General features: G+C 40.5%; 1 protein-coding gene and 1 long non-coding RNA gene across 8 annotated transcripts in view; one reads left to right on the forward strand and one right to left on the reverse strand.

Annotated features, from left to right (window-relative positions):
- Window positions 1-1,230: 1,230 nt before the first annotated feature.
- On the reverse strand, window positions 1,231-27,374 carry IL16 (interleukin 16). 5 transcript variants are annotated; one of them, XM_066196076.1, is made up of 20 exons: window positions 27,008-27,374; window positions 19,189-19,325; window positions 18,383-18,515; window positions 17,300-17,393; window positions 16,601-16,743; window positions 14,673-14,783; window positions 14,276-14,390; window positions 14,001-14,074; window positions 13,694-13,907; window positions 12,516-12,633; window positions 11,217-11,349; window positions 10,390-10,477; window positions 9,193-9,668; window positions 7,554-7,695; window positions 5,197-6,283; window positions 4,514-4,697; window positions 4,195-4,296; window positions 3,247-3,499; window positions 2,223-2,348; window positions 1,231-1,974 (listed from the first exon to the last, which is right to left on the reverse strand). In XM_066196076.1, exons 1-20 carry the CDS (start codon window positions 27,368-27,370, stop codon window positions 1,781-1,783), a joined length of 4,287 nt encoding a protein of 1,428 aa, XP_066052173.1. In that variant the 5' UTR covers window positions 27,371-27,374; the 3' UTR covers window positions 1,231-1,780. The 5 variants fall into 5 exon arrangements, with proteins under 5 accessions (XP_066052173.1, XP_066052169.1, XP_066052170.1 ...); XM_066196072.1 differs by lacking the exons at window positions 16,601-16,743; window positions 19,189-19,325; window positions 27,008-27,374 and having other exon boundaries at window positions 1,260-1,974; window positions 18,383-18,463; XM_066196073.1 differs by lacking the exons at window positions 16,601-16,743; window positions 18,383-18,515; window positions 19,189-19,325; window positions 27,008-27,374 and having other exon boundaries at window positions 1,260-1,974; window positions 17,300-17,517.
- The window catches only part of LOC136296717 (uncharacterized), a 31,249-nt gene continuing 14,095 nt past the window's right edge, over window positions 10,404-27,557 (forward strand). For 2 of the 3 annotated variants that reach the window (XR_010722993.1, XR_010722992.1), the window contains exons 1-2: window positions 10,404-10,510; window positions 13,089-13,159. This is a non-coding gene — a long non-coding RNA (uncharacterized lncRNA). Of the gene's footprint in view, window positions 10,511-13,088; window positions 13,160-22,652; window positions 22,779-27,557 lie in introns of those variants that run through there. The other variant, XR_010722994.1, reaches the window with a different exon arrangement.

A 27,557-nucleotide genomic window follows, 5' to 3' on the forward strand; every position in this document is an offset into this window, starting at 1 on the left:
GAAGCACAGCTGAGGTCACCACTCATTATTCTGCAAGTAATGCAAATTATTTTTGCAGATAATGTGGCTTCTTATTAGCTATTTGTAAGTATTTTTTTAATGCTTTGAGTAATAAAGCTGGTGAGACACTTCACTGGAATAACTTGAGATCGCCTTTTCTGAGTGCTCAGCACCTTCTATCCAGGAATTAAGAGCCCTTCACATTCAGCCCTCAGCCCTGCCAAGTTGGAAATGTTTCGGGAAAGACTTTTACATAGGTACCAGTTCAAAAAAGTATAAGAAGATTTGCTCTCACATTTTTCTCTTATTTTGGTTGCTACCCAACTAATAACATTTTTGTTTTGAGATTGAGATAGAGGTTATTTTTTGAGAGAGCTCAGCTGAGGAAGTGTTTGGAAGTGTGAGGACAGATGGCTTGTCAAGAATGTTCTTTCAAGGATTAATTTACAGTTGTCTGGTGAGAAAAGGCCACAGCAAGTTCAATGCCTGGATTTAATTAATACCTTCTCCTGCCTATCCTCCTTCCCTTTCTCTCAATTGCTGTTTTTGGGGCATTGTGTTAAGTCTATGGAAAAGAGCTCCTGAGCTCCTTAACTTCTTCCTGGTGAAATTAGGTAACCGAAGAAGGGTAGAGAAAATTCCCACCTCTGGGAAGGTGAACAGCCAAGGGCAATAACCAGGTCAGCCATTTGGCTCTCAGCTGGGGTGTCATACTTCCATCCTGCCCTTGCATCTCTCTCCCCCTCTAATGAAGCAGGTCAGAGAAGACCAAGTGGGTGCATGAGCCCATCTTGCCATAGGTACTTTTGCTGCTGGACTGGCAAATAGACACACTCCATTTCCCCTCTCTGGTACTAAAACCAGTGGTTTCACAATGTCATGAAACAAACATGAATTTTTGAATTTCATACAGTGCAAATAGGAAGTACTGAAGTATAGATTTGTCTCCAAGTTATTTAGCCTTTCCAGAATAAACATTTCAGTTCAGAAGTACTTAGATTCACAGTTACTCCTGCTGGTACTTTAACACAGACATTTAAAAGAAAATGGTGTTGTTAGAAGGTAAGATTTTGTTCTGAACAGCCTTGGTATCATCCTGCTCTAGTCCTCTTGAGACCTCTGGCCAGAGGAAGGTTAGGAAAACTTCCACTACATTACCCTCAGCTTCCTGCCTCCCCCATGAGAGCTCCTTTCCACCCTGTGTTTGCCTGCTGCAGTTGAGATGGCTCTGTCAGCTGCTAGTAGAAAGTCACTTTTACAGGTTTTGGCTATCATGAATGTTCTGTGTTTTTATAGGAAAGCTGGAATTTTCTAGAGAATGTTGTTTTGACACACAAAACTGCCACCCCTTTCTCTGCCCTACCCGTTCTCTAAGGCAGTGTTTAGTTGTAGGCTCATAGACACATTTCGTGTTGCTGGGAAGGTAAGGTAGGGAACAGGACTTGGAGAGTAGCACTGAAAATTTAGCACAGGATCTGCTTCTGATACTGGTTAAGTTAATAACTTAAAATAGGAGAGCACTATAGCTGTCATGTATTTTATTACAACCAGTATATTATTAACAAAGTCATTATTTTATAATTACAGGCTTCGTAACATCTGTTTCTGAAGGTTGAAATAAGAATCATTTTAGTTAATCCCAGGCAGCTTTCTCTGTAACTGGCAGTAAGATCCAGTGTACTCCTCATGGGTGCTTTCTGAGTATCTTGCTGTGCCAGCCAAGTGCCTGCAAGTAATAAAATCCTTTGTCTGAGTATTGGCAGTAGTCTAATCCCTCCTCTTACAAAGTTTTGGATGACTTGCTGGTATCAGAGCTGCGATTCTTCCTCTTGATGATGGCTGTGATGGGCCCATCAGGTAATGCCTTGATGACATTCCACGCCTCAAAACGAGTGAGTCCTTGCATGGCAGTTGTGTGCACTTGTAGGAGCTCATCACCAGGCTCAACAGGGCTGCTCTGTTCCAGTGCAGTCCCTGGGGACACAAAATGAATTTCCTTTAATTCTTTCTGTGGAGGAAACTTTGATGGATCTTTCAGTTACTAGTGAATGGATCACCAGCCTGCTTGCTATAAACCACCTGATCCCAGCAGGCAACAAACTGCTGGCACTGAACAATATAATGCTGCATTTGAAAAAATAACATTTCCATAGTTATAAATCAGCAGTCAGTTATGAACCCCACACGTCTGCCTGAGTTGGCAATATGTTAAGTGTTTTTACCTTTAAATATCCTGTTGATAATGATGGGTTTATCTCCCTGAATAGAGCCTTTCCCTCCTTCCAGACTGAATCCCAAACCAGCAGGTGTTTTTTGTAGAGTTACAGTGCAGATTGTATCTCCAGTGGCTGGAAACAAATGGAAAGTTACTTCATGGACAGCACACAGTCTAAAAAGTTCAAACATCTGTTAAAAACAAAAAATTAATTTTTGGATTTTTTGCAAAGGTCCTCTAAACTGCCAAATGAAAGAGAAAACGAAAGCTTTTAATTTCTCATTTTGTCATTTTATGGCCCTCTGGGAAGCTGGGGAAAGAAAGTTATGTTTGAATTAATGGGAAAATGGAAATGTAAGGCATTTACTGGAATTATAAAAATCTGTTAAATGAAAAAACCTAAGGGAAATATTTGACTTCGTATTAGTTATTAGTTATTACCTACAAGGCTCCTAATGCAGTATGGAAATAAAGCTACAGATCTCCACATCATACTTTAGAAAAAAAAAAAACAAACAAACCAAAAAAACAAAACCAAAACAAACCACAAAACTATTCTGAAAGTGAAATATTCTGCAAAACTCTGACATCGATGTTTCAGATGTAGCCACCTGGTATATCGAACAATAGCACATTGTTTGTTCAAACTGAAATTCTCTTTCATGGAGAACAAATCTTGTAACAATATCAGAACAAAGAATCACTGTTCACTGAGTTGTCATTATACCTTCAATTAGATGTGTTGCTACAATAACCATCTTTGTACATCTACAGAAATTCACACAGAGAATCACATCTGCTTGGGTTTTTTAAGGAGTTCTTTTACTTTAGAAATCCATTCATTCTTTCCCTTTTCAATAGTTATTTCAAATATTTTAATGTGTATTTCAGGAGTGTTTTATTAACTGTGATGTCTTTAATCAGGGTTCACAGATTTATGCAGCCACTGTTGGTTTTATGAACACGTGGATTTCAGGTGATGAGTAAACACTCAGCAGGTGCAGGCTGCAAGATAATGCCACTAAACTTACCAGACTCTTGGGAAGCATCACTTGCTACTGATGATGTACTGGAGCTGACTGAAACATTGGGATTTTTTTCTCCATCTTTGGATTTTCTAGTGACAACAACGGCTTGTCTGGGTTGCCGTGCCTGTCGCATGATTGCTGAGGCCTCACTATGGGTCACACCTTTCAGAGACTTGCCATTAATGGAGAGTACTTCATCTCCTTTCTGAATAGTTCCTTCCTGACAGGCCAGTCCATTGGGAAATACTTTGTGAACCTGTTGAAAAGCCCAGTCACCACACACAGACACAAGGGAAGAGGAAAAAAGGACAAGTCACTAAATCCCTTAGTTAACACTTTACACTATGCACATTTTTCATTCTTTGCCAGGAACAAGTTGCTACTATCACATTTCAGGATGGAGGACTGAATGAATTTGCATGGGAAGTTTTCCTGTGCATATCCCTCCTCAAGCAGCCAGGGGAGGGAGCAGTTTGGCCCTGGTACCAACCAGACGACTAAAGCCACGCTGCCTGCTATGTACCTTGCATATTCTGCTTCCTGACCCTCTTGCTGCTCTGCTCATGAGAGGAAGGAGGTGTGAGGCTTATCTCTAACTTCCAGACCCCTGTCGTGTTTTCACCCACCCCATTCCTGTGGACCATCCTGCATGGTCTTCTATAAGAACATGAGTAAGATGCTGGTTATTTCCTGCAAGAGCTGTGTGTTCTGCCTCAGCTTTCAGAGCTGTTGGAGAGGAGGTGCCCAAGGAAACAGAATACTGCTGCCACACACCTGGCGAGGCAGCTCTGTGCAGAAGGAACCTCTTTTCACCCACTATGGTCCTTCCAACCCTATCAATACAGCTGCCTGCTTTGATTATCTAAAAGCCAAAAACTAGTAGAAAACCAGTAAGGTATGTATTTTTAGATAGAGCATTGATTTGGGAGTATTTTTTAAGATGCTACTTACTGTTACCACTTTGTTTTCTAGATCAGTGCCCCCTGCCAGGCTGAATCCAAGCCCAGTATCTTCTTCTTTATGCAAAACTGTAACATGAATATCATCAAATTCCTAGGCAGAGAAAGGAATAAAGTCAAGAACTTCCCAAAATATATGTGACAATGATTGGAAAGTCTGTTATGTATTTTATAATGAGACTTAGTGGCATAAGCATAATATGAAGTTGCAAAGATTAACCAAACACACTCACTCTACAGCTTTCTAAAAATCATGCACCAAAAAAAAAAAAAAAAAAAAAAAAAAAAAAAAAAAAAAAAGGCAGGTTTACCTTTAAAGTTTCTTCATCTAGAGCTTTGACTTCCTCTATAAGCTTTGCCAGCTCCTCAGGGGAAAGCAGAGAGATGACTGACTGCCCCAACACACCGGATGCTTGAGGTGAGCCCTGTTCCTCCTTGTCTTCCTCCTTCCCTTTGTCTGCCAGGCTCACCGTGTATTCTCTCAGCTCTGAGAGGCTGTCCCATTGTGACAAGAACAAAAAAGAAACATAGAGCTATGAGAGAACATACCCACTAAAGCAAAAGGCAATTTTGGAGCAGTCATTTTTTCATCTTATTAGCATGCAATTCAGGTGGTAACTCCTACAACTATTATAAACACGGGCAAATGGAAATTAATTGTGTTAATTTAAAGGAAGTAGAATCCCTTGCATAAAAGAATAAGAATAATCTCATGGCCTCAGGCAAAGACACTTAAATCTACTTTATCACAGAGATACTAGAAATAATGCTCCTTAAATAGGAGGATGATTGAAATAAGCATGTACGTATATAGTACAAATTAAAAACAAAATTAACAGTCATGAATCATTTAACCTTTGTGCTTTATAAAGTTCTTAACTTTGTGCTTTACTTCTGTGTGCTGCTACCTTAGAATTTTAATCTGTCAGTGAAAAAGTGCAGCTGCTCACCCATTGCTGATCTATAAATCTGAGTATTAAATATGGTATCTTACTTTAGGGAAAACCCAGTGTCCAGGTGATGATTCTCATTTGCAGGTGGGTTGGAAGCCCCATCCTCCTCCATTGAGGACTGAGACACTGTGTCCAGCGTTTCCCATGCACAGTTTCCAGAAGAGGCTGGGGACTGAGGCAGGCAAAGCAATGATTTCATTAAAGCAGATGACACCTGGCTGCTGATGGAATAGATTTTGCTACACTTCTCATCATACGGCTTCATTATCTCACAAGCCTGGGCAGCAGTGAGAGGGAAGCTCCGTGACCTTAGGCTGTGTGCCTTTGCTACTGACACAAGATGGGAGTTTGCAACAGCTCCTGGAGTTAAGAGACTTGATGGCTTTTCAGTGCTGGCATTGCTGCATGTCTCTGAGCTGGCTGCAATGCCTTCCCTGCGAGAGGAAGATCTGTCCAGGCTCTTTGTGGCCATGGGCACTGGGGGCTCTTGGTGGCTGTTTTCACGGTGCTGGAGGAAGGGTTGGTTTGAACAGACTGGGGCTGCCTCTGCCCCTGCTGCAGTGAGAGAAGGTTCTTTCTGCGCTGATGGTTTTAGGCTCAGCCTTCGGGGGGTTTTTTCAGGTGACTGTGGAGCACTCAAAGATTCAAACGAGCTTATTCTTTGTTTTATTGACGATCCTCCAGGAGACACACGTGATAAGCTGGATTGCAGTTTTTTGCTGGAAATACTGTCATGGTTGGGAGGATTTTGATCTGCCTGTGGTTTTAGATCTGAATTTCCTTTCCTTAATCCTTTTAGACTTTGGCGGAACCAGGTGGGCTTAGGTGCAACAGGAGGACCCTTTTTCACACTGTCATTTTCATCTGATTTTAGCACTTTGGAACCGACTAATTCTGATTCTGATTTCTTCAGAACTGTCTCTGAGTTGCCTCGAGTTTGATTCTCTTTCTTTTTGTCTATGCCAGGTTCCAAATCTAAGTGGACATTGTTTTCACTCATGGTAGGATTAAATAAGCTTTTTATGCAGTCAGAAATTTTAACCCAGGGGTCTTCTGTTGTATCAAGACTATAATCTACACGTGCTTGTCTTTTAAGTACAGGCCTTTGTATTGATGCAAGTGGAGTCCCTGTAATAAAGAGACATCGATTATAAACAACCATCCATCTACTTCTCCGTCCCTTCTCGCTGCATTATTATTAATTCATTAAGCTTGAATTTCATTCAAGCCTCTGATAGATTTTTTTGAAGTTTCTAAAAAGTTTAAACTTTTTAAAAATTCATAATTCTTGACATATAAGTTCTGAATCCAGACACTGAAATTAAATTAAAAACATTACTTGTTTTTTAAAGGCTCTTGCACACTTAAATACGAGATTGCTTTTTTCAAGGGTTTACAAATACTGAAATTCTGGGCTGCTGAAATCTCGATACAGGCTGTAACAGCTAAAAGAGAAAGTTAAAACTGCAATGTTGTTTTCAGCCTAGAGAGAAAGCTGGTATTACAGTAAATTCTTTTCAAAAACATTTTTTATTTTCTACATTTACAAGTATATCTTACTCTAAAAAGACTGTCATGGGAATATCTTCAATATTTATGTTTCCTCAGATTTTCTCAGGCATTTCCAGTTGATTTTTTCTGATAAGTAAAAACTTGATTCTAATATGGGAATATTTTTTACTTCACAGAACAATTAAGCATTTTAATATTGGACATGGTGGAGCTGAATGGCAGCAAACTTCTGTTTGTGCAGCTGCACAGGCACTCTTTTCTGCTTCAGTGTATATTTTTTTTTTAGGGTAACATTTTTACTTTTTTTTAATGATCTGAGCCATAACTTACAGAATTACATAAACCTGTATGTTGTAAGAGACCTCTTGAGGTTGTCTTGTTCCCTCAGCACTAAGTTTCCTTCATTCCAACTAGCACAGCAGAAAAGTAACTTATCAGTGGTTTGTACCATTGCAACACTGTAGTCTTGAAATTGTGCATAAAAATAGTCTTTAGAAATGCTAAAACTAAGCTTTAATAACAGATATTCGGTATAACTAAGCAGCTTCATCTGAAGCAATACATCATTATTGCACCTGTCCATTAACAATTTTTACAGTAAATCATCTCTTATGCTGCTTTTTATCTAGTTTCTACAAAGATTAATCAACAATTTTTAAAAAGTTACAATAAATCATCTCTTATGCTGATTTCGATCTACTTTCCCTTTCTTGACAGAGATTAATCAATAATTTGAAATTTCATCTGTTCACCCCAACATTTACAGATATGGTTTGAAAACTACATTTAAAGAGAAAGTGAAGTCGGCTTAATACCCATTCTGAAATCCAAACTAAATCCTATACATTTAGCTGAGAGAAAAAAATGTTCATGGAATCAAACATACCAAATTTTTCTTTTCTTTCTTGATTTCTGCTCTCTGGAGCAGCAGTTGTGTGTTCCTTGTCATATGCTGTAGGAGAAGTGGTGAAGACACTGTGGGTTGCACCAGTTTGATGTCCCTCTAGCACTGGTTCTCCAACTTCCTGCTGAGCAAACAGGAAACAGAAGTGTGTCAGAATGCAATTATGCAAACCACACTATATATGAAGCTGAAAAAAAGTCTGAAAAAATACATGAATCTGGAAAAAACCAGAAACCCCATATAAAATTGCCGTATGCAGGCCTCAGACTGACTAATACAAAATTTGTGGGGAATAAAGGTTAAAAAAATTTAAATGCACTAATAAAACCTTCTCTTAATGATCTGAAATACATTCTGACAAGAAACTTTCTCTCTTGGGTATATACAGATATACAGACTGTCTTAATGGAGGAAGTTGTCTTCCTGAACAGACCTTGATTTTTCATGGATTTTATTGCTCTGAAGATTTAATTTTTTTCTCACTGTTGTTTAGAATGACCAAGTAGGAAGAATAAGAAGTTGCTGGGACTGAAAAGTTCAACAAGTACTTATTTCCCCTAATTTTACTTCTGAAAGTGATTTTCTAGCAGCAGTTTCTACTTAGGGGATGGTAAAAGATGCTTAACTGAAATTTTCTTGGATATTAACATTCTATGTGGGCTTCAGTTTGCTCTATATAATTTTGTATTGATCTTTGCAGCTTGGGAACTGTTTGGGGGGAGGGGGTTGTGAGTTTGTGGGTTTTTGGGGTTTTTCCTTTGCATTGCATTGAGAACAGTTCATTTCTACTGGCATATTACTAAACCTGGGGAAAATAGGTTTCAGTTTTAAACAAACCACAATTTTGTTTCAACATGTAGATCTCACAATCCTTCACGCTCATGCAAAAATGAAACACTCTCTGTTGTCTTAGATAAAAGAGGGAACTGAAATTTAGTATTGTACAAATGTACACTGTTTACAAATACTGTAGCTCATCAACAAATATGTATGTGCACCATAATTTAAATGGGTTTATTTAATTCCTCCTGGTCTCCAGAAATGTATCTGAGTCCAAGATTCCCTGCTGTACATAATGTTAGTGCTTTCTTCCATTAAAAATCCACTACTGAAACAAGAAATTATTGTTTTGTGACTGCTTCATAAGTGATATGACTCTGTGGCACAGGTAGATGGGGTCAGCCACACCAAGCTGGCATCAGAGGCTGTGTAAACCTCTCCAGTCCCAGCCTAGGGCATAACCCTGGAACGAGAGCATGCTCGATACCACCAGTGGCACATGCTGATGAGGAGGGGGAGGGACTCAGTTGCATTTTTGCAGCTGCTCTCATTGGGATTTTAACTCAGATACCTTAGTATGGAAGATTTCCTTCAGACAATTCTCTGCCTTCTGACCTTACTTTGAACAAAACATTTTGTACTAAACTGGCTTCACTAAGATACACACCTTATTTTCAAAACAGAAGAGCCTCATCTTCTTCCCCCAATTCTCACGTGTATGTACATTTTCTCTTTCTTTCCTACCCTTCTTCCTGCTGCCATGCAAAGCCACTTAGCATTCCTCCTTCCCCTGCTTCACAAATATGCAGACAGAGGAAAAATGTTGTAAATGTTGCTTTACCTGAACACTCGCAGAAGGTGATGCAGCCACTTCTGATACAAGCATTTCTTTTCTGTCTGCATTACCCTGGTCATCACAGGTGCAGTCCTGCTTGAAGTATTTCCTTGGTGGAGGTTTGGGCTTTGATGATTTAGGTTTTCTAACGAGGATCTCTGATGACTTCTTAGTGTTTTGCAAGGCTCGACTGCCTTCACTACAGGTCGGAGGGGAATTTCTCCCTGAATTACTGGCAGAGAATGAATACAGCAGCCCAGGCTGCCGGGTGATTGGGACATCCACACTGTGTACCCTTGCTTTCAAGTCTGTGAGCTGGTGCACAGCAGCAGTGGCACAGGAGGCCCGGGGGTTGTAGCTGCTGTCGCTGCTGGAGCGGGTCATGAGGCGCTGTGCCCTGCCGCTGCAGTAACCCACACTCCTGTCCATGTGCTTCTCACAGGGCTGCCTCCCGTGCCAGCTCACCTCCAGCTTCTTAACACCTGTGTCAGGAACAGGTTCAAAATGGCTGCTCAGTACATGCAAAGTGCTGGCTTCTAAGATTCAGCTGATTAAATCTGCAGCTAAATATCACCCTCGGTGGATGCAAAGGTATGATTTATGCAATGAAGGCTTGTGGGGTCAAGAGTCAACAGCCAAGGTCCTGAACACCCAAATAACATTTTCCCTATATCAGCACTTTAGTTTTACTGATGATGATTGTTACCTATTTGTCCTTTAGAAGACACTCAAAGGAGTATCATTCCACACATTACTGGGAGAGGATGTCATACCTGAGCTGGGCAAATAGCTCCAGCCATGACTGCATATCCTTTCTTCACAAATAAGGGATTACCAAGGTTTACCCCTAGGACATCACCTTCATAGTGCAGTTCCCTGTTGTCATAGTCCCATCACCTACAGACAGTTTTTTGAAAAGCTCTAAGCAGAGCTTGTGAATTGGAGAGGATGAGCAACTGTGAGAGGAAGTTTGCACCAAAAAAAATTGTTGTTAATCAGACAGACTTGGTCTGTTCTCATCACTCTGGTAACATATCACCGGAGTCATGTTAGGAGGGTTTTCCTGTAAGGTTTCCTCCTCTTTCTTTCTTTCTGCTCTGGGTTACTTGACTGTTTTCAAGGATTCTAATACAGCATATACTCATCCTTGACATCTTTTAAGTCAAAATTACCACGTCTCAGTGAATGCATTTATTCCCTTACCTTCAGTGCTCCATTGGTGTCGCTCCTTTCCAAATCTGTTGCTTTCCACAGCTTGTGCAACAGCTTCTTTTAGCTGTTGCTCAGACACCTAGGAAATATCATGCCGTTTTACTCTGATGAGGTGAGTTAATTGCACACCATTATATTTGTATATATCTCAGTATATAAGAAGCACATCTATGGATGTGCTGGTTTTAGTAGCTGTTTAGGTACAATGGGACCTTTCAAAGATAAACATTCTTTTGCAGATTTCACTAGAAGTGGAGTCCTGAATTTACCAGTATAAGGTAAACCAACACAGCATAGTTTATGTAACAATCTAAACTTGATAATAATTTATACAGTATTTGGTGTTAGGAAGCCTTTTGTAGAAAAATATTGCAAAAATAAAACATTGTACTTCAATATTAATTTAATTATAAACATTGGCAGGACAAGACCTAAATTTTAAATACTGAAACACAAGTATTTAAATATTTATTTCTTTTTGGGGAGGTATGTTCCCTCTTTCAATTTACTTAGTTATTATTGTCAATTCTTTCTTACATTAGAACTGTGTTTTCAGTTATTCCTTAAATGTTATTTCTGTAGTTTCCTTATTCACTGTGTAGAACCTCATGTAAGACTGTCATCAGTGATCTTCAAATCTTAAATGACTCTACTTAAGAGTTTGCATATCTCAGATTTTTTTGTGTGCAGTGGTGATCATAAAGAGATCAGAATCTTTGTAGGCAACATTTTCCCACCTGTATTAGATCAGCACTTGCTCTCCCTTAGTTCTCAATATGTGCTATATTGAAAGTCAGAAAGAAAACAGATCGTGGTACCTGTGGTTCAGGGTGTCTGCTAATAATGATTTGTACTGCACCAGGATCACAATGGCTTAGCACAGCATAAACTTCATTAAGGGTTGTATTTTGTACTGAAGTTTCATTAATTTCAAGAATTTCATCTCCACACCTAGACAGATTATTAAAAAAAAAAAAAAAAAAAGAGAGAGGATGTAAACGAGATTTTCTCCTGACTTTGTCTCACCCATGTGAAAATATACCAAAAGCAAATTCATAAGGTTGACCTCTAAGTTGCTTACAGATTAAATCTGTCTTTCTGTCCTGCTAGAGAAAATGGAATGGGAATGAGTTGGATGTCACGGGGTTTTGATATGCCATGTTGCATGCAAACTCTGAGCTTTCTTCATGTTCAGCTGCGCACACTTGGTGCTCTTTCTGCTGTCTGCAGCGCAGTTGCTGCATCCACCTACACCTTCCTTCCTTCCTTTCCATTTAACACTTCACTTTTCATGTCTTTGTATTATGTTAGCACTATTTACGGTCAGAAAGGATGTTATGTTTCTACTACATATGTGAATTACTCATTAAAAGAAAAATTCTAATAACAAACTATCAAAATCTGCTAAACTGGATCTTTCTAGATGAAATCCAAATTTGGCTCACATGGAAACTGAGATTGCCTTACTCTGCTCTAGTTCTCACACACATTAAGAGTCTGACTGAATGCACTGGTTTTTATCATGCAAATATTCAAATAATTTAAGACTACAGTTCTTTCAGCTAAAATATTAGAGAGGAGGGTTACAAAACACTGAAACTTAAATCAAAAAGATTCCACTGAAACTGCTGTGTTCTGTTCAATTCTCAATATGTTCAAAACAACTAGTTGGTCAAAAATCTCTGAAAGTGAATTTCTACACTCTCACTAAAGCCCATTTCAGCAAATCTGTTTTTCTGTTGGGCAAGAAGTGAAGAATTTGAGGAGCTTTTATGAGAAAAAAATCTAGTGCTCAAACAAGCCAAGTTATACCATATGTTTAGGTTTTTCCAAATACTTTCTCATTTGGAAATCTCCTCCAGTAGCAATGCTACAAGCTTGTCTAAGACCTTCATAGTTAGCCCAGCTTGGGCAGTGGTTTCTCTGGGTTGCTATATTTCTGGAAATCCCACATATCCTGAAGACACATGCTCCAACCTTGAGAACAGCCTATGTGCTTTAAACCCCAAATTCCCAGAAATCAATATTTCTTCCTGCCCAAATAGGTCAAAAATAAACCCATAAAAAAGATCAGTGAGAAACTTATAGCATAAGACAGCCAGCCTTTCTCATCCTACCTGAGTCTCCCATCCATATGTGCCACTGAGCCTGGCGAGAGAGTGTGAATAAAGATCCCTGAAATACACTGGAAGTAAGGGATGCTACATAACCCAATTCCAAGGCCAACACCTGGCTCTGAAAGAATCAGTCATAATTAAAAAAAGACATAAGAAACAGTCAAAAGAAACCATTGAAGAACCTTTTAAAAAGTTAATTAAATTTAATTCTTTTTTTCTGCACAAACCAGAACCAAACTCTCATGTTCATGCATGTTACACATTCAGTATTTGTTGCTGCTTACACTGCATTTTTCTATACATCTCTATTGTTTTATTGTGGGGTTCTTATGGGGGCTTTTGTCTCCCTCATGATTAAAGTTTAAGAGACTCAATGGAATGCAGGTTTATTTTGAAAAAAAAAAAAAAAAACCTGTCAAGGAAGAATTCAAGAATTCAAATGACTTTACAAGGAGACAGAATAGAAAAAAAATCAAAGAGCTAAAATTAAGTGGAAAAACAAGCTCAAATTAAGGATATATGGCTACTATTAGCTAAATAATTTCAGTCTTTCCTCTGTTTTATATAACGCAGCTTAAGACTTCTGTGAGTTTACCCTCTTTGCTCTGGACAGTCACTGATTCAGATCCCATACTGTCTGTTTGGTAAGTCACTGGTACCTCACAGAGGCTTTGCTTCGTTTGTTGCTCTGATGTTCCCATATTTAAAAGATTATTTGATTGTGCCAGTGGTTGTGTATAAATAGAAGGTGATGACAGTTGGAGAGGAGGTGAAAGAACTACAAGAAGATCTAGATAGTTATTTTATTTGGTTTTAAGCCTTTTCAAGAGTGAAATTAACTACTTGCATAATTACGGGTAAGAGCTGCACAGTCTGCTTAATAAGAGGCATTTGTTGACAAGAGCTTTACTTTTTCATGTGAAGGATATGAATGTGACTCTATGCTTGGGAGAAAAAAAACCTCAGTGACTGGCTCTTGAGGACAGATGGTGCTCAAAATCCTGCTGTTGATAGATACTTGTTAGCGCTGACAGGCACCAAGATATAATTTAGTGTATTAAAAAAACTTAGTTCAGGAAAAGAATCAGGTTAGTGAGGAAAGACATTCAGAGAGCAAATGAACAGTGGTTTGTCAGTCAGTGCTTTGTTGGCAATGCTCAGTTAATGTCAACACTCACCTTTGTTTAGGGTAACTTCCATTATGACCCTGTCATTGGGCTTTGTGGGGTTTGATGAGAATGCTGTACTTTCTGAACTGAAAGAGCTGTTTTCCTTGGTTATGCATGTACTGGAGCTCAGTGACTGACACAAGAGGGGTGACTGACAGCTGGAAGCAGAATGAGGGGTGGTGAAGCTTGTCCTGACTGTAAGTGTCAGAAGACCCTTTTTGGCCTGCTAGAAAGAACAGACAATGAGTGAATGGGTTGAACTCACATGCACATTGTGTCTGAAAACAGAGGTTGTTCTGGAAGGAGAATACATAACCTTGAATTTCTGTAAAGCATCATAATGAGTTAATCCATGCATGGATTCTCCATTCAGTTCCAGGATTTCATCACCTGTTTTGAAAGAGAAAAAACTATATTGCTATTACTGTATTGTGCAATAAGTTACATTATAACATACATGCACTCAAAAGGACTCTTGCAAATGCAAAAATGCAGGTGTAAAAGACACTTATGGCTCACTTCAGCTTCAATCTGTCTTTCAGAGTCATTTTTTTGGGAAGTGGGAAAAGGGAGAGAAGAAGTATTTCCCACCTTCTTGTAGCCTTCCATCAGCAGCAGCAGCTCCACCAGGAAAGATGGTTTTGACATAGATGCCTATTGGTCCATAAATGCTGTCTTTACCACCAACGATACTGAAGCCCAAACCCTGATTTATGGAAGAAAAAGTGTGTGAGGACCCATGTTCAGTTCTCATAATAGTTCATTTGCAGTTTCCTCTGCATTACCTACATGGGCAGTATTGTCAGTGGAGTAATATAATACGTTACATACCGACAATACAATACATGCATAATATAATTTTTGCTTGGATATGAATTGGCAGCCCAAAAGCAGCAATGTTAATCCCTGCAGTCACTTCTCTGCACTTTGCAGATCACATTTGTGAGATGAAGTAAAACTCATGGTAAATCAAGAGAGCCAGTCTTACCTTCCCTTGTCCTTTCATCAATACAATGTTTGAAATTACTGAAGCCTGTGAGCCACAGGATGTGTGCATTAGTTGTGCTGTACTTAGGGATCTAGATGGCCTTGAAATTGCCTGTGAACATTAAAAAAAACAACAAAACCTCTTTTCTTTTATGCATAAGCAGAAATTCTTCAACATACATTCCAGCAACTTGTTTATTTGAAATTTTCTTCCTTATAACTGATGGTACTAAAAATTATTTTTTAAAATAATCTTTCAAGTTTTCATAAGCCATTTGTTATTCAGAATTCGCTGCTCACTGAATTTGTCCTGTAGGGACTAAATTGGAGAAGAATTAGGATGTTGGTCCTTGAAGTGGTGCAATGATGAAGAAACATATATTTGTGCTGTGGCTTGAGTCCCCATGCCAAAACTACATGTGTGGTCATTAGGGGACATAAACAAGTATTATCATTTTTGCCTTCAAAAACTGAACTAGAATCAAGACATTCAAAATCTTTCCTTCATCTTGTGACTAAAATCTTTATCCTGGCACATACCAAACCACTTTTCAGCATTTCCCCCAAAATAAGAATTTGTGCTGGATTTCCTAAATTCAGCCTCTGAAGTTTGCCTCATTTTAATGAATTTTTAATGAAATATTTAGTGAAATGTTTAATGAAAGCTCCCTATTTCAACATGGAATTGGGTATTGCAAGATAATTTAAGCACTGACAGAAGTAATTTCCCAAAGCTAACTATGCATGAAGTTCAGCAGGGTCAGAGTTAATTGCACTCATTACACATCTGAGAGAGTTCATCACTTTTTTTTTTTTTTTTTATGCAGCAAACTGAAACTAACAGGTGTTGAAGAGTGGAAAATCAGCCAAAATTTTGGCTTCTGCACATATGAGAGTCTCAATTTTGACATGAAAACAAGATTATCTATTCAACATGGGATTGGGAATGGGATTGAGGTAAACAGGTGTGCAACACCAAAAACACACTCTCCAAAATGCATTCCTCTGTCAGACCAGAGTGACTGTTTATTCTGGTATGGGTCTTCTGAATCTGAAATGGGGAAGTTTCAAATTTCTTCTGCTTCTGTGTGATGAGGTGTATTTTTTATTTCTGTTTGTGGTGGGTGGCAATACCCAAAGCCAGGATGCTGCCAAGGAGCCTCTTCAAATGGCGCAGCACGTGCCACACAGCAGCTTTGATGAGAAGGAAACCCAGCGAACCGCTGAGGATCTGTGTGCTTGGGTGTGGTTTGGTTGGGGTTTGTGCTCTGGTTTGCAGCCTCCTTATTCCTGTTAAAGCCTTGAGTCCTTCAGGGTGCGTGATGGGTCAGGAAAAGGCAGGGAGCAGCAGGGATGGAGGTGGGAGCTGAGCGTGAGGAGCTTTGCCTCCATCCCCTCCTCCAGGTCTGAGCCTGGTGACCTTTGGCCATAAATACCCCAAACTTCTCCCAGCCTCTGGTGGGTCACTTGGCATCCATCTGGAGAGAACAGGAGCCAGTCTCCAGCCTCCTTTAACAGTGTGTTTAAATCTGTCTCGTTCAGTGGGGGTCGTGGTGAGCCCATACCCACTTGTGGCCATGGCTGGGCCAGGCAGGTGCCGGGGGAGACTGCTGGCACTGGGGCTCAGAGCGGGACGGTGTAAAGCACCCTTGGGAATTCAGACACACCACAGAACCTGCTGGGCAATGGGAGGGAGAGCCTGGAGAAATGGGGGTTTGCTGGCACGGAGCCTTTCCCACCCTCCCACCCCTCACATTTTGGGAGATGTGGGCAGAAAGCAGAGCAGGCAGAGTGACCACGGCCCCTGGCAGGGCCTGCGGGGCAGATGGGTCCTGGCGGGAAAGCGACTAAAGGGACTGCCACGGCGATGCAGAGAGCCCTGCTGGGGCCAGCGCTGTGCGTGTGCTCCTCAGTGACCCCGGCACCCACCGGGGCTCTCCCCGCAGGGCAGTCCAGCTGCTGCGAGAGCGATTTCCGGCTGGCGCGGAGGGCGGGCGGCTGTCGGTCCCTGAGGGGCGCGGCTCTGCGGGGCGCCGGGCCCTCCGCGTCCCCGGCCCAGGGCGGGCTCACACCTGCCGGGGCGGGAGAGACGCGTGTTACTTCGCAAGGCTGGACACCTTTGTGCAGGCGCTTTACGCAAATGTTACTGAGAAATGGTTTTCCTTTTGTAAATCTCTCTGTGAAGGGATGGACGTTTTCAGCTGTCACTTTGGGGATAGCCATTAATGTTAAATATAGTAAAAAAGCAAGCATTCCCTACCAAAAACGTGTTGGCCTATTTAGAATACACCATTTAAAAACCACCAAAACAAAACAAAACAAAACAAAACAAAAACAAACAAAACACCCAAACAGCAACAAAAACCCCAAACAAACAAACAAAACAAAATCAACCAAAAAAACCCCCCACCCAAACCATAAAATGCAAACCTTATGCACCAAACCTGACTGCAGGATATTGTGAATACAGACGCTGATGATTTTATGCATCAGCAATTCTTAGCTAAGGACCCCAGAAGACATTTGGACAACATTGCTTTTAGCACCCCAGTACCATCACACAGTGGGGGCCTGTGATCTGCACTGCCTGAGTATTACAAGAAAACAGATTATTGCTCTTCAACTTACTGGTGGAGTTACTGCGAGTCCGCTGACATGCAGCCTTACCGTGCAGAAAACCATTCTGTATTTCCAAAGGCCTTTCCTTATGTGTTGGTGTTTCCTAAAATAAAGCAAAACGAACAAAAACCCAACAAACAAAACCCATTGCTATGCACTGTTGGAAAATAAATACATGCTCATATCTGAATAACAGTTGGTGTTAGGAATAATTTCTGGATGGTTCCTGCAAGTCCTGATTCTGATCTTGTTTCTGTGACACAATTATTTTGATCCGGAGGGAATCCCAGTTAAAGGAAAAACATTACTAAATACAGACACCATATGGAAACTGATATAAATAAAACAAAATGCCGAATTTTTGCTCAATGATACTCTGCAGGAGCTGAGACAGCCACAAGAGCAGAGTCAGAGCTCTGTATACAGAGATCTGTATGTTCTATTCTTACTGGACCCAACCAAGAAAAACACTTTGTTTCAGAATCCTGATTTCAGGAGTTCTGTTGGGAAATACAAGACCTAAGGAATGCTGATTTTCCTCTTGGACAGCAGATGGAGGTATTGCCAAGTAGCAAAATCCTACTAGGGCTTTCCAGTCCCATTCCCTCAGGAAACTCTTCAGAACAAGAAATACAGAGAAGATCCTTAAAGATGAATTTTGATAATTATTTTGCAGGGTTTCTCTTACCAAGCTAGCTAGCTTGAAAAGTCTTTGCTATTAACCATAGATCCTAGATCCACAGAACTAGTTTGTTACAGGGCCTGCTCTCCAGCTTCTCTAGGATTCATGGTTCTTCCCTTAAATCTATTTCTGCCTTTCTTCAACTTCTAAATGGAAAATTAGCATTGGCAAGCTGTGTCTTCCTAAAAGAAGGATTTGGATAGCCCTTACTAGAGTTTCCCAGGGCCTTGGCCTCCGCATAGCCTCTGTTTATCTGGGAAAAAGCCATGCTGAAAATCACCACAGTCCGACCACAAGAGGTTTTGGGTTTTGTCAGGAAAGGCAGAACCATGTTGTTCAAATGTCTGATGAACAAATTCCCCTCCTCTCTAAAGTCAATGTCCTATCACCCCACAGTTGCTCATGCTTACTTTGTGAGCCATCATGATGTTCACCAGCTGTGTCGCTGGGGGAATGAGAGACTCAGCCTCCTTTCCAGACAGGTCTTTCAGTGATTGCACATTTAGTGAAAACAGTTCATCCCTTGGGCTCAGGCAGCTATCCCTTAAAGGAAAAAAAGAAACATTTGTATATTATTTCACACAGAATAATATGGCCCTGTTCCATGTGCTACCTGCCTCCCTATCTGAGGAGTCAGCTGCAATTCTCCCTTTGCCTTGACCTGGGCTGCCATGAGGTGCCCAGATGTGATACACCCCATCCCCTGCTAGGATTTTTTCCTGTTGCTGCTCTCTTCTGCTTCGTCCTGGTGATCATTGGCTGCCTGGTGATCACACAGTTAGCATTCAGGCAAGATATTCCTTCCTTCTCACTGTCTTGCACTTGAAAATTGATCAAAGACTACATTCACTCCCTGTCAGAAACCTTGGCTCACACTGCTTTCCAGTGGCCTTGTGGGACTGATGCCACCCCACACTGCCCCTTAACAAGGCATTACCATTGGAAAACCTGATGTTATGTACACTCCCTTGGTCTTCCAGGTTTTATTTCTTGATGTGATTGAACAGCATTAGATCCCTGAGTGGTTGCAGTTTTATTTTTCTAGAATCTTGACCTGTGTCTCCAACTGGAAGCAAGGTAAGGAATGATTCCCAGACATCACTTCTTTTCTCTGGAACTGAGCTTCAAGGCATAGCTTGTCACAAAAAGCTGGTTGTGCAAAATCCATGCAAACAAATGTCTCTGTAATGACTTGCTAACTCCACGTGTACTGTACCTGTTTGCTGGGCCTTCAGCAGGAACGTGGCTGCCTGTTAACCCTTTCCAGAAAGATGCACACCTCGGACTCCTAGAGAGCTTCATTCCTGAGCTGCTGTTCCCTGATTTTGAACACAGCCTGCAGATGCAGCTGTCCTAATCCAGAAGATGAAAGATTGCATGAGCAAAAATGTACTAAAAGTTGTTAAAAGTTACTTACACTGATTCTGAGCCTTTTTAGGAAAGGCTTAGAACCAGGTTTTCACCCAGGAGAACTGGAGCCTTTAACACTGTCTATTTGAGAAAAAACAATGGTATTATAGAGTCAGTGTTTTACAAAAGTTATTTTCCTTGGAACTTCAGTGGCTTCTGTCTAGAAGAGGGTATGTCGTGGGTACCAAGACGGAAGAATTACAATATAGTGTCCCTTCGCATGAGGGGAAGAGAACAGATAACAGACTTTTCATAGTAACTGGGTAAACTTTGCCTATGCTAAATGCTGTAAGAAAAGACAGGGAGGAAAATAAACACATGCCAGAAAATTAAGTGCTTTGGAAAACAGAAGAGGTCTGTATGGAAAATAAGTAAAATAAATGTATACAAAACACTAGAAGCTCCACCCCTGCTGCTGACTTGTTAATTGGGGGCAGGGGACCAGAGAGGTCTGCAGCAGTGGAAAATTCTTTGCGACTCCAGACTGCTTGAAATTTCTGTAGTCTGCATTGCATCTGGAGGACTAATTGTAAGCACATCTTTAATGCAGTTATGAATCATTAACACAGGGCCATTCAGGAGTAGTAGTGTCTTGAGACATACATGGAAAGCAAATGGAGCAACTAAGCACATGAAGAACAACACATTTGACTAGGAAATACATTCTTGTGGCACAACTGTGAACACCTAAAAATTCTAAAGAGACAAGGAAAGCTGGAAAGTTAGCACACAATTTCTTTTCCATTTGCTCAGTGTTTCTCCTGATTCAAGTATTCACTCACTCTGCCCCCAACTGAACCCACCTCCTCTGCCCTCGCCAGCCTCTCCATACTCCACAAAGTGAAGAGGGCTCTCAGTGTATCCTGGATCCAGGCTTGTTCCCAAGAGATTTGTATGATTGAGGTATAGATTTCTGAAGGGGAGGCAAATTTCATATGTTAGGACAGGCCACAAAACATAACAGTGGTCAACTGTCTGTGTTGCTCCCAGGGCCCCTGGTCCAAGTGGCCTAAACTACTTCCAGTAATCTGTAGTCCTCTGAGAGCACAAGGAAAGCTCTGTAGCCACTTTCACCATCAGTAGGGCTTCATTTGTGCCCTAGGAAGAGTTCATCCAGCCCTGAGGATGAGAATCATTGTGCTCCTTCACCACAAATCAATAGGGATCACATCATACCTGACTGAGAGCAAAGACAAAATGCAAATTTACAGCACTGTCAATAAAGGTCATTATCTTCCAGGCTGACTGCTGAAGCCTGGCTCCCATTCTGAAACCTGCCAGAGTAAATCTAAGGCTGTGAATGAATGAAATATTTAACTTGGAGCCCTGGGTTCACTGCAGGCTGAATTCAGTAGGTAATGGATAAGGGCTATACTTGTATTGACTAACTCGTTAACTCTGTGGGTTTGCTTACATTCCAGATTGTCTGCCTTTAATGAGGAGTGTCTGAATTTTACGAAGCCTTTTTTGTTCATGAAGAATTTGTCTAGTGAGTAATATGTTGGTAAGGATATAAGCATGGACAGAATTGTATCTTAAACCAGTTGGCTTGAACTCTAATATTAGTTTTGGAGCCTTTATATTTACTTTTCACCCAAGATAAATATCTTGGGAAATACTTACTTGAAATCAGGATTACATTATGTTCTTTTTTTTTTTTTATCTTCTGGCTGCTCTTTGAAGACTTCGGCATGGTAACAAAATAAAAATTAACATTCTCATGCCTTAAAATCTGAGATCTTATGTAGCAAAAAAAGTGAGTTCCCTTTTCTGTTTGTTTGCATGGTCCTTTATTTCAGCTGTGATTATGACATTTCAGGTCAGATTCTGCATACATGGAGCTTCCATTAAAACTCACAGGGTTTTCAGTAAGGTGGTGTGCTTGTTGTAAAACACGAGAAATGAAGATAGATATTAAAGGTAGGAAATTATTCTGCCATTTGGCTGAGTATTTCTGAGATGTCAGCTGTTTGTGGATTTGGGCTGTCATGAAAGAATAATGGTATTAAAAACTCGGTGTTAAAAAAAGCCATTTTCTTTCTTTTTCCTGATGTCCGAATTGAAGTTTGAGCTTGCCAACTTCTCTTCTTAGGAGTCCCTACTCTTGTGAAATGCTCCATTGAAAGATTTACAAATCTTCTCACAGACACCTGTCAGACACAGGCACACAGCTTTGCACAGCTGTTCTGCACACTTCATTTTCTTATTGATTTTCATAGGCCTTTTCAGACTGTCCCCAACTCATCTCTGTTAAAAACTGAGTCATGCCTTTGCTATAGCTTGTTCACAGTATATAGCTGTGTTTATAAATATTTTCATGAATAATTGTCCAAAAGTGATGTATCTCTGCCCAGTTTGACAAGACATCACAGAGAGCGGTGGGTTTGGCTCTGAGGTTTTTCATTGCAGCACCATGTAAGTCCTTTGGGGAAGGGATTGTATTTTGTACAATGGGACACATGCCAGGCTGGAAACTCTGTGTTGTATTGGGACATCCATGTGAAATGTCACCAAATCAAAACTGATAGGAAGTTTTTTCCAAGAACTTGCATGCACTTAGTCACTAGGAAAGTAGAGGTTAAATCCCTTGTACACTGCAGAAAAATCTTGGGAACAATTTTTGTTTAGATATGTAGTCGTGTTACCCAGTTGGGCTAAAATTCAAATTAGCTCTGTGTCTCAATCATTGCTGCAATTCATTTAGGTGAATTACTTCTTTTAAAGAAAAAGTTTTTATTGGTCTATTGACATGTGGCAAGTATCTGTATGTTGTCAACATCTGTATTTTTTGGGTCCTGGATATAGATCATTATATTCATATCCAAGTTATTGCAACATGACAGAAAATTAGCAAAAGCTGTTCTTCAGAAAAATAAATGTTTGACCAACTTTTGTGCCTGAAGTCTATTTGCTTTGGGTTTAGTTCTTTAATATTTTTTTCCTGTCTCTCTGATTATTTTATGCAGAGAAATACTGCTGATGGTTCTAAGAGTGAAGACAGTATTTATTTTTGCATCCTTCTCCTTTTAAAAGTGTCCTGTTTGTTTTGAAAGGTGATGTATAGGTATAAATACAGTGAATACTATATTCAGACCTATAAATCTGCTAAAAGAAATTTGCTAAAGAAATTTGCCAAAAGAAAGTTGTCAGGTTTGATCTGGGGGCAGGTGGATCCTAGGTCAACCTTGTCTCTTCATTATTAGAACACTTATTAAAACATATATTTGCTGCCAGTGAATAAACTCTCTGCTTTGTCTCCCAGCACTTCAAGACTCTGATTAGACTCTTATCTGCATTGTGCGTTCCACTCAAAGCAAAATTTGTATTTAAACTGAGTCTGCTTGGCTGAAAGATAAAAATTAAAGGAGTTTAAGAGCCTTCTTGAATTTTCCACAGGTGAGAATAGATTAACTTTTCTTGTGTTTAGTTCTGGAAAAGTAATTCTTACATCCAGGCCAACTCTCTCTTCCTGTTCCCATTTTTTGTCATCCAAAACACAAAGCTTCTGAGGATGTTTTTTTATCTGCCATTTAAAAGATTCCTTTTTCGTTTGTGCTTTCATTAGACATTTCTAGCCCAGAGTCCCATCTCAAAACATCTAATTCCAGATGTTGCTTAGAAATAAGGGTAACCATGGCATCTGTAGAAAACTGAAAAACTTTTGTGCACTCTTAAAGTAAGACACAGTAGTTAGATTGTCTGAATTGAAATGTTATACAAGGCTAGTTCATGTAAGGTCTTGGACTCAGTTAACCAAGTGCATGACAATGAGCTAATTGACTGCTGGTTTAAAAAAAAAAAAAGGAAAAGAAAAAAAAAAGGAAAAGAAATAGATCTAACAGCAGTACAATAATGTATTAAAATATTTAGCTTTTCTGGTCTTATGGCTGTGAAATGGCTGGGATTTATGAGACAATATGGTCTTTGGGATTTTCTTCAAGGAGCAATTTGTTTTTCTGCATCAGTTCTAACAGAGAAAGGGCCAGAGTCTCTCTGGCATAAACTCACTCCACTGGCTCTGATGTATCCTAGCCCAATGTCTTGGTCTTTCAAAAATATTTACAGTAGATATAATTCAGCAGCATATTCCCTTTGAAACCAGTAAAATGGCAGAAGCTGAAAAGCAAGGATGATGCAAGGAGCAGGGCATGAGACCAAGTTTTGCCCTAGATTGACAATTCAGCACTTCAGATGTTACAGAAGGACATTTCCACCCATCAACTGCCCTTTGGTGTGTTTTCCTGGGAGCCTTTGCTGGCCTGCATTTTGCAGCACATGCTGTGTTAATGGAACAACCCCTTTCCCAGCTTGTGCTGAGGATTACCTGGGCGATGTGCAGCAAAAACAAGAAGGCTGGGAAGACAGTAAGGGAGAAGAAGTATAAAAACTGAGGAGAACACATAAATATCCAAATAAACGCAGTCTCCTCTCTTGGCTTTGGTTTTCCTTCCCGCCCGTGGCCTTGTGTTTGAGACATTACAGTCTGTTGCCATAGCACTTGTCCTGGTACCAAAGGGCCAGCTAACTGGTGTTTGCATCAAGGCAAGTTAATAAAATTGTATTCTTCTGATGACCAAAGGAGAAAAATTACCTTTTGCCTTTTCCCTCCTTCAAGCAGAGGGTCAGGGGCCAAAAGGAAGAAAGGGTGCAGAAGTTTCTAGAGCCAAGTAGAGCCATGCAGTTGGTTCAGCTTAGCTCCTGTGTTTATTTCATCAAAAGCCAGCCCTTTTCTATTCTAGTTTATTTTATATGCTATTTCAACCCTGCTACCAGCCCCATTGGTAGCTCTCAGTGCTTCCCAGGGTTTTGGGGGTCTTGGAAAGACATAATGGAATATTTCTTGGAATAGTAGAATTGCTTCTTGCAGCAGCTCTCACAGAGCCTGCTGTTCTCTGAAGGAGTTGATATGATCTATTCCTGCCCAGTTCTCCAACAACTGGAGTGATTTCAGTCTGAGCAGGCAAAGACATCTTCCACAGAGTTTGCCGTGTCCATGCTCATGGTATCAGATACTGCTAACTATTTCATTGGTTTCTTTTTTTTCAGGCCATATGAAAATTGCTGGTTTTATGAGGAAAAAAAGGATCTCCTGTAAAGGAGATCAGCTTGTTTATACATAGACCAGCTGGCAGTCCACCATAGCAGACCAAGCACACCTCATCTCAGAAAGTGCCTGAACAAATGGCACCAGGGTAACCCTGGGCCTCTAGACACAGCAAGCAATAGTCAGTACAAGTGAATACTGGGTCACAGAAGCCAAATTAATTAAAAGACTGTTCGTCTGCTCTCATTGCTGACAGAATATTAGAGAAGGAAAAAAAAAACCCTCTGTTATTTAGTCCTGAAACGCTGATTTGCTAATGGTTTATTGCTTATAGTGAATCCTATGCAGTCAAGTAGAGTATGGCTCAGAGAGGTACTTAAAGGTTTGCAACAGAAAAAAAGGAGTTTGCATTTTGAATACTGATGTTACAAGTCCCCCCTTACTCTGGAGAAGAGATGCACAGGGAACTTTAAATCATGCAGCACTTTTAAGCATTCTTCGCTCTTTCCTTGTGTCAGAAATATTAAGTTGTTCAGTTCTGTGGGAGTTATTAACACCTTCAGAGTCACGCTTAGGGCTGGAGGTGCTGGAAAGCAGAAGAATAATGGAATATCCTCAAGAACACCACAGAAAGAATGGAATCAATTTTCTTGAACAGAGACAAGGATTCTTCAACTCTGAGTCACAAGTCATGAATTTCTGAAGTGTCACATTTAGATGGAGAGAGAATTACACTGGGACATGAAAAAAAGCTTGTTTGACTTCTTCATGAGAGAAGGCTTAAGCTTTGTAAGATGTGGTACAAGATTGTTCTGACAGGCTTGTGCTCTATGGAAGGTAGAGATCACTGCTTTCATACTCTCGAGGGAAATCCTCAGCAGCAGCAGCTCAGGACAGAGTTGGTGTGGGTGTTACCAGTGTTCATCCTACTTATCTAGCCAAGATACCACTTTATAATCACTCATTGATCCATGACTCTGAAAGGTATGAAAGACTAGCAAGTAGCATTTGAAGAGGTGTAGATTGCCATGAGAGCTCTGGAGTGGGAATTTAATAGTACTCATGGTCTACAGCAGCAGTAAGCAACCCAAATGCTGCTGTGAGGGACTGAGCTGCTGACTAATTTATGTCAGCAGCCGACACATGTTCTTCAGTGACACTGATGCTTCAGCCTCAGAGTGGATTTATATCTTTAGCAGTTCTATTTTACATGTGCAAAGGCATTGTGGAACTTACTCTGTTCCCCAGATCCCTATTTTAGCTGCTTGCCAACTATAAAAGCAAACGATCTAAACTTACACTCTGCAATAAGATACTGAGTAGTTGCATATGGAAATGGATCACAGCAGTTATTGGAGCCCTGCACACTTAGGAGATGTTCAAGGAAATAGACTGTGGCAGCTGACACACACCTAAGTGCTTCAACTTTGGAAAAGAGAAGATGGGGGAGTGCACAGAGGCCAGCTCCTTCTTCCCTCACACAGACATCAGCAGGGTGCATATGGACTGTTTCCAAAAAGGAGGAGTTGGTATGGTTTTGCAGGGGACTGAGTGAGTTTGAGGAGCTGGGTCTTCTTTTCTGTCGAATGCAATAGCAATTTGGTTTGTTTTTGTCTTCCTGCTGGGACTTTGCCAAGGCTGGAAACACCTTGTATCCATCCTGCTGCAGTGTTTGCAATGCTGGGCATGCTGTGGTCATTATCAAGGGTAAGGGGAGATTCTGATTTTCGGTAGTATTTGTGCCAGTGTGTGTTTAGACATAGATGTCTAATTTTAGCCAATATCTGTTTCATTTTATATCAAATAAAATGGAATGTACAAGAAAACTATTTAGGCAGAATGATCAGTTCTTTCACATAAGCACATATTTGCACAGATAAAAAGCATGTAATAAAGGAGGTGCCAGGATGACACTTTCAGTGAGGTCCCTTTTACACATCACAGCAACAGGTAGAGAGAAAGGTGAAAAATTAGGCTATCCTGCTGAAAGAACTTTCTAAAGCAATCTAAAATATATTGCTCAGACTGAAAAATTGTTCAGATTGTTAGGATTCACATAGCTGCATAAAGAATAACATTGTAATATGAGGTTCTTAGACTTTTCACATCTCTAGGAAATGTGACATCTCTGGTGGTTTTAGAGACATCACTACCTTCTTCCTGAATCAGAGGGAAAGAGTATCTGCCTACTGAATCTCCTGTGTCTGACACAGTATTAATATAATTCATGCTTGCATGGCTTGTGAGATATGGTATCACACTACAAGTACACTTTGCTACTGTGACAGGTTTATATTTTGAGCTGAAGAGTCTCTTGCAGATAGAACACGCCAGCTGTACTTGTCTGAACACTGACAGTGGCCTAGAGGCACTGATTTCAGCAGATTGTGCATTGGCAGAGTGCAACAGCACAGCACGGAAACCAGTATATTTTCATGCCTTTTATGCAGAGCAGGATCACTGCAGGCTCATAGGCTCTGAAAAAGCCAAGTGGAACCCTAAGTTCCTAAGAAGTATTAATTAATCCGTTTAGGAACTACTGCAGTGGGAAACATTACCATACACAACACGAGTTGCTTACCTTGGTGAGGAACTTTCTTCTCGTGTTGTTGCAGTTCTCATTTGCTGCAGCTTTGGACTGGAGAATGCTGGTGACCACATGTGGAGGATCAGGTGGGCTATCCTCTGCCTCTGATGTGTATGGCAGCTGTGTTCTGGGACAGCAGTCAAAATGCTCTTGACCCCAGCTGGTAGAGATTTCAAAGGGATCGGGGCATTTCTCGTCGGGACTTGACCCATCATCACTGGTTTTGGCATTGCAGAGTATCAGTGATCTCGAAATGGAGCGAAACTTTCTTGACTTCCTGTTCCCAGCATTGTTCTTTTGATCCATCTTCAGAGAGCTGCTGCTCTTTTTCCTATCATTCTCCCATTTATGTGGCATGATACTTTCAATAATTCTCTCTGCTTCTGTGGTGCTAAATATCCTCCAGGAAAGGAAATATAAAAGTAAGTTGTAATATACCCCACTTTCTCCCACTTAATAACCTACGCTACTGGAAAGCCCTAATGAATAAATCGAATCAACAGAGCCTTTCAGTCTGAGAACAGCCACGTGATAGCTCATGACT

This window comes from Chamaea fasciata, unplaced genomic scaffold (genome assembly GCF_029207755.1).
Source record: "Chamaea fasciata isolate MVZ Bird 193981 ecotype frontalis unplaced genomic scaffold, bChaFas1.0.hap1 SCAF_14, whole genome shotgun sequence".
In the NCBI taxonomy this organism is placed as follows: Eukaryota; Metazoa; Chordata; class Aves; order Passeriformes; family Sylviidae; genus Chamaea; species Chamaea fasciata.